This window comes from Penaeus chinensis, chromosome 43 (assembly GCF_019202785.1).
Source record: "Penaeus chinensis breed Huanghai No. 1 chromosome 43, ASM1920278v2, whole genome shotgun sequence".
NCBI classification, from domain to species: domain Eukaryota; kingdom Metazoa; phylum Arthropoda; class Malacostraca; order Decapoda; family Penaeidae; genus Penaeus; species Penaeus chinensis.
The window spans coordinates 5,908,294-5,915,635 of record NC_061861.1 but is presented as its reverse complement, the minus strand read 5'-3'; the positions used below and the strand labels follow the sequence as shown (position 1 = coordinate 5,915,635).

General features: G+C 41.5%; 1 protein-coding gene across 1 annotated transcript; it reads right to left on the bottom strand.

The window, feature by feature from the left end:
- Positions 1–1,683: 1,683 nt before the first annotated feature.
- On the bottom strand, positions 1,684–2,795 carry LOC125048325 (uncharacterized protein K02A2.6-like). The gene is made up of 3 exons (XM_047646989.1): positions 2,424–2,795; positions 1,988–2,321; positions 1,684–1,853 (listed from the first exon to the last, which is right to left on the bottom strand). Exons 1-3 carry the CDS (start codon positions 2,793–2,795, stop codon positions 1,684–1,686), a joined length of 876 nt encoding a protein of 291 aa, XP_047502945.1.
- Between the last annotated feature and the right edge of the window lie 4,547 nt (positions 2,796–7,342).

The window sequence follows — 7,342 nt, the reverse complement described above, 5'->3', positions numbered from 1 at the left end:
TTAGCGAAGTTGGAAAGGGAATTAATGTGATTACATCCTCCCTCCCTCCTCCTCGGCACAGAATGGCTCAGGACCCAAACGAGCCGTGGGAAGTGGATGCATCTTTTTGCTTTCGGAGACGGATCCTGGTCGTCTCTTGATGATGATAATATTGAAGATGATAGTAATGATAACAACAACAACAATTATAATAATGAGATACTAATCATAACAACCAAACCAAGAATAATAGCTAGAAAAATATAACTTTAAAGACACGAACAAGGGTAAACAAAAATTGAACGCTACGCGCCAAGTTTAGTAGAATCATAAGTTACAGTGTTCATTTGAATACAGTCTGCGTGGAAGCGACACGCAATTGCAGTAGTCTTTAGTCAGTACATTTCTGTTTTTTGTTGCATTCGCTATAAAGGAAATTGTCAGCTATCAGTATGTGAATTCTTAATGGATCTCTCTCTCTCTCTCTCTCTCTCTCTCTCTCTCTCTCTCTCTCTCTCTCTTTTACTCCCCCCCCTCTCTCTCTCTATCTCTCTCTCTCAAATAAATACCTTAGTAATACAACAGCAAAGTTTTATCTTACCAAACTGTACCTCCCAGCTATAGCTTAGGCAAATATTAACATTGACTGACTAAACAGACGGATCCACGTGGTTTCTCTAAGACATAGATTGGATATATAACAAAAAGATAAAAGTTGTATGTCGCATTTTGTTGTATTTTGTAGCCGATTCTCAGGTTTATTAAAATCAAGTGTGATAAATATTGCCCACGCAGTCCTCCCTCTATTCTATTTTATACCTATCCAACCCACTATCCATTTCACTACCACTGTGCAACACATTCTCTACTCTCTTCTGCCATTTCTACCCACCATCTTTCTTATTCTCTATCCACTACACTGTTCGCTTTATCTTGTTTTATTAATCCTTTATTTTATTCTTGGGACCTATCATTCACTCTATTCTAATTAACCAATTCAATAATTATTTCTTCCTGCCTATCCAACCCAGTATGCGTTTCATTTTCCTTATCCTTTCAATCAACTTTAATTCTGCCTATCCTACTGCCTGCGTATTTTATTTTGTCTACCCACCCAGCTTCTTTATGTTTTATATGTTGTTTTGTTGCTCCATTTGAGGGGAAAAGGTGAATAAAATACGGAGCTCTGCTGAGCTACACGAGTATATTCAAGGAGGAGTGTACAACACTAATGTTTACTTAAGGGTTACGTACGCATGCAATATATGTAGAGGGATACGTTACTAATATTATAATATAGGGTAAATATATGACATCCCTCTTTTTCAAAAACAAAAAACAGTGGGTTAGATTCTTATCATATTTGAGATATAGTATTTGGTAGTTACAAAAATATGTGAGAATCTGCAGTGTATCAAAAATAGAGTTTAACATTCTATGAGCTGCTAGGGTTGGGTAACTGAGATTGCACCTGAGAATGCCTTGTGTTCACAGACATGTAAAATAAGATTTAGCACCTTTGTCAGTAATTTTCAAAACAATTGGGTAGGAACATAGCACTTTGTTTTCAGTAATTTTCAAAAAGAATCAGGTAAGAACATAGCACCTTGTTTTGAGAATCATATTAGTATACTGGCCATTATTATAGCACTTCCCTTAACACTATTGAACACTACACATAAACACTGTGGAAACTGAAACAGATTATAAGTTCAGTCTATTAGGCTTCTTGATGGTACGGCCACATCTTGTTCTCGTGCCATCGCAAGTTGATTCTTGTTCTTGAGGCACTACTTCAGGAACCTTGCTCACATGATCTTGCTCGTTATCTATATTCAATGTAGTTCCAGTAGACTCTTCTGCATGGTGTTCATCTGGAAGTGGATGCTTGGGTTGTGGCGTCTGCCTGATGAGTCGTCTGTTTCTCCGGAAGATACCTCCATCTTGTGTTTCGACTATGTATGATCGAGATTGTTGGGATTTCTCCACGACTGTAGCGGGTGTCCACCTTCCAGTGATGTGGTCTTGAACTCGAACAGCTTGGCCTGGTAGGAGTGTTGGCTGGTCTTTTGTTCCTCGGTCGTATTACTGCTTCTGTGTATCTTGCTTCCTCTTGAAGTTTTCATAGACATCTTGCTTTTGCCCTTCCTTTGTGGGCAGGTGAAGGGGTAGGTTCTCCTCATCTTCCTCCCGATCAGAAGTTCTGCTGGGCTTGGCAAATTGCTATCCAGTGGTGTGGTACGTAGGGTTAATAATGCCATTTCTGGATCCTTGTTGCTTCTTTTTGCCTTGTCGATGGTGTTTTTAACAGTCTGAATAGTTCTTTCAATGAATCCATTTGACTGAGGATAGTGGGGTGAGCTTGTTATATGTTCAAACTCCCAGTTCGAAGCGAACGTTGCAAATTCTTCTGAGCTATATTGGCGTCCATTATCGCTTTATACTATTTCAGGGACTCTGTACTCAGAAAACAAGTTCTTCAATCCCTTGATCACAGCTTGGCTTGTGACATGCAAGGGCATTTTCCTGATAACTGGAAACTTTGAGTAGTAGTCAGCTATAATCAGGTAGTCATTTTCTCCATAATGGAAAAGATCAGTTCCGACATTCTGCCATGGTCGTATAGGAAGTTCATGCGGGATGAGGGTTTCCTTTGTATGTGACCTTGACGTTTCTTGGCATATGGAACACTGCTGGACTAGGTCTTCAATGTCCCTGTTGATTGAAGTCCAGTATACACGGTCCTTGGCTCGAAGTTGGCATTTCGTGATGCCTTGGTGTGCTTCGTGGATGCGGTCAAGCACAACTTTCTGCATGGAAGCTGGGATTACGACTCTGCTGCCTTTTATCACTAGCCCATCTTCAATAGATAGCTCATCTCTGAAGGACTAGTATGGTTGCAGCATTCTCGGTAAGTCTTTCATCTTTTCTGGCCATCCTTGAATAATGACGTCTTTTAGTCCATGCAGGATGACATCTTTTGAGGTTTCCTGTTTAAGTGAGACTAGTTTCTCGTTGCTGAATGTAACAAAGTTGATCTGTAGGTCTAGACCAATATGTTGGTTGTCCGTTGATGGCAAGCGTGATAGACCATCTGCTAATAAGAGATCTTTTCCTGGCTTGTATTGGATCGTGACATCATAGTGCTGCAGCCTCATTAGCATACGCTGCAGTCTGGGCGGTGCGGCTGTCAGATTCTTTAGTTGAATAATTTCCAGAGGTTTGTGGTCACTCTCCACCTGGAATGCTTTGCCGTATACATTGGTATGAAATCGTTCACATCCAAATACCACTGCAAGTATTTCCCTTTCGATATTGGCATAACGTTGTTCTGTTTCAGACAGAGCCTTGGATGCATAGGCAATAGGCTTGTCATCTTACACTAATGCAGCACCAATACTCTTTTGTGATGCATCTACTTGTATGACTGTTGGTTTATTTGGATTGAAATGTGCCAGTGTTGCATCTGTGCACAGAATGTTCTTAATATGTTCGAATGCCTTCTCGTGGGTTGGTGACCATGTAAAGTCTATACCTTTTTCTAGGAGACTTCTAAGTGGTGCAGTTTCATCTGCTAGGTTTGGGATAAATGGCGACATATAGGTGACCATTCCCAAAAATTGTTGCAACTCTGTAACATTTGTTGGGCTCGGCAGTGCTTTAATTGCAGATACCTTGTCTGGATCTGGGTGAGAGCCTTCCTTGTCGTAGACAGTTCCAAAGAATTTCACTTGTTCCTGCTTGATCACACACTTTGCACTGTTGAAAGTTAATCCTTGCTGCTTGGCAATCTTGAAGAGGTTATGCAGGTTTATGTCATGCTCCTCTTCAGTTTTTCCAAACACAACTACATCATCAGCAATGCCAATGGTACCAGGACAGTTTTCGAGGATCCGATCCATTTTTTGCTGGAAAACATCTTGTGACATAACCAGGCCAAAAGGCATTCTGAGATATCTGTAGCGGCCAAAAGGAGTGTTGAATGTAGTGAGGAACGAACTAGTCTCGTCAAGCGTGACTGACCAATAGCCATTCTTTGCATCAAGTTTGCTGAAATATTTTGAGTCTGCAAACTTGTGTGTGATTTCCTCTTGTGTAGGTGTCTTGTGATGGCTTCTTTTTATAGCTTTGTTCAAATCCTTTGGATCTAAGCATACGCGCAGGCTGCCATCCTTCTTCATGGTGCAAACCATGCTGTTGACCCAATTTATAGGTTCCGACACCTTTTTGATAACTCCTATTTTTTCCATGTCTTCGAGTTGGTTTTGAAGTTCTTCCTTTTTATGTATAGAAAATTTTCGCTGTGCATGGACAACTGGTCTTGAACCCTCTTTCAGCACTATGTGGTACTTTCCATGAAAACTCCCAATGTCCAGAATGTAGAAATCTGTATCGATCCAGTTTTTCTCGTCGAAGATGCACTTTAATTTGATCGACCCAAATTGCCTGAGTTTCAATTTGTTCACTGCAATCAAATTCTTCTGACGGTTGTTGGTCAGGTTTTCGGCTTCCCATGAGCATCTAATAAATCTGAATACATAATTCGAAAAGCTCTTATCGGGAGCAGATTTACTCCAGCCCCTGTATCAACCTTGATTGTGAAATAATCCTCATTGGGGTCATCTTGGCTGAACTCATGCACGGCAGATGTTCTGTTAGCTTTCCTGGGTTTGTCACTGTTGAAGTTTCTATGGACTTTATTCCCGGCATAATGACTTTGGCTTGTGCCCTTACTCTTGTTTTTTTTTTCTTATTATTTTCTGGTACTGACAGACACATTTTTTGCCAGTGGTTCATCTTGCCACATGTATTGCAACTAGCACCATATGCTGGGCAGTATTGTGGGGGGTATTTATTGTGTGCTCGCCCACATTTGTTGCATGGTTTTGCTGTCCTTGCAAACTTAGGGTATCCCACAGCATCGACATTTAGGTCATAGTTGACTGTTTTGCCTCTCATGTCTCTGTTATCTCTTATGGTTGTTTCATGAGATCTGGCAATGTCAGTGGCTTTGCTCAACCTTATGTCTTCACCTTCCATAATAAGGCTTTTCTGCAAATCATTACTGTATACTCCTTCCATGAATTGCTCAATGATTCTTGCTTCATGTTCTGCCTCAGTAAATTTGTATCTATTTGCTTGAGTTTCACATCTATTCAAGAACTCATCACTAGATTCAATTTCTCTCTGGATGTATTTTCGTAGGCGAAGTCTGTCAACATATTTGTTAGTCTTTGGTTTTACCTGGTTCTGAAGAACATCCCAAACTTTGTCAGGGTCTTTCATATCTTCTTCAGTCAGATTGCTTGCCTCTATCATTTCCTCTCCAGAATTGCCTGCATACAGTATGATGTGGTTTGCCTGCTCCTCTCTTAGTATCTTTTTAACCTTGAAGTATCTTATACAACGTTTTTGGAAAATCATTAGTGCGCCATATGAATCGCTAGCTTTCCAGTTCATACTTGGTAAGAGTTCGGCGCCGGCCATTTTGATGGCTGTTGACGTGGCAGTGCGAGTATTATGACAGTTTCGGTGCACCAAAGTTGAGCTGTGTTGGGTACACAGGAACTATGAAGCGAACTGTGACTTACTTTCGCATGTTTCTTATATACTTCAGTCTTATTTGGCTTGATACCTTCACTGAGAGCGAATCAATCGTGATTTAGGTGCGACATGGGACTGGTCTCTTAGCTGGTTGGTTGCTTACCTCCCGTATTTTAAAGTCCATATTTCGGTATCTCCAGGTTGTTATTACCTCTTTCCCCTCTTTATCTATGCTTGGAGACGGGAGTACAGCTGTTACCATGTTTTATATGTTGTTTTGTTGCTCCATTTGAGGGGAAAAGGTGAATAAAATACGGAGCTCTGCTGAGCCACTCAAGTATATTATGGAGGAGTGTACAACACTGATGTTTACATAAGGGTTACGTACGCATGCAATATATGTAAAGGGATACGTTACTTATATTATAATATAGGGTAAATATATGACACCATTCATTATCAATTTTATTCATCCATCTTCTTCATTCTATCTATCCATTCCCCCGTCCACTTTATTCTGCCTGTCCTATCCCTCATCAATTTTCCTTTATTCCGTCTATCCTCCCTACATCCACTTTTTTCCATCTTACGTACCATCCACTTTATTCCAGTTATCCAACACGCTATTGATTTTATTCTATCCCACCCACCACCCAATTTACTCCATTTATCCAGTCCACTACGTAATTTATTCCGTCTATCCAACCCATCACCCCCTTATTCCGTCTATCCAGCCCACCCCCCAAGTTACTACGTCTATCCAACTCATCAACCAATTTACTCCATCTATCCAGCCCACCACCCAATTTACTCCGTCTATTCAACCCATCACCCAATTTACTCTGTCTATCCAGCCCACCATACAATTTACTCTGTTTATCCAGCCCACCACCCAATATATTCCGTCTATCCAGCCCACCATCCAATTTACTCTGTCTATCCAACCCACCACCCAATTTACTCCATCTTTCCAGCCCATCACCCAATTTACTCCGTCTATCCAGCCCACCACCCAATTTACTCCGTCTATTCAACCCATCACCCAATTTACTCTGTCTATCCAGCCCACCATCCAATTTACTCTGTTTATCCAGCCCATCACCCAATATATTCCGTCTATCCAGCCCACCATCCAATTTACTCCATCTATCCAGCCCACCACCCAGTTTATGCCGTCTATCCAACCCACCACCCAATTTACTCCGTCTATTCAGCCCACCACCCAATTTATGCCGTCTATCCAACCCATCACCCAATATATTCCGTCTATCCAACCCACCACCCAATTTACTCCATCTATCCTGCCCACCATCCAATTTACACCGTTTATCCAGCCCACCACCCAATTTACTCCGTCTATTCAACCCATCACCAATTTGACTCCATCTATCCAACCGACCACCCAATTTACTCCGTCTATCCAACCCACCACCCAATTTACTCTGTCTATCCAACCCACCACCCAATTTACTCTGTATCCAACCCACCACCCAATTTACCCCATCTATCCAACTTACTATCCCCTTTATCCTGTTCCTCTGCCGTTTTCTTACCTCGAAAGCGTACCTCTTTTCCGCTGATCTGTCTTACCACTCTCCTCTTGCTCTTGTCTCCCCTTTGACTCCAGTCTCCTGGCACGAGAGCCATTCAGTCGAAGAGGAAAAGACCTGGAATGGGGGAAGAAAAAATGACTGGGTTAGATTGTGTAAGTTGTTTTGAGCTTTCTTGTAGGACTTTGTAAGTTGGTCTTCGTCGCGATTGGCTGAGGAGAAGGATCGAATAAGAGAGATGCTGAAGTCCGTGTGTGGGTGAGGGTATT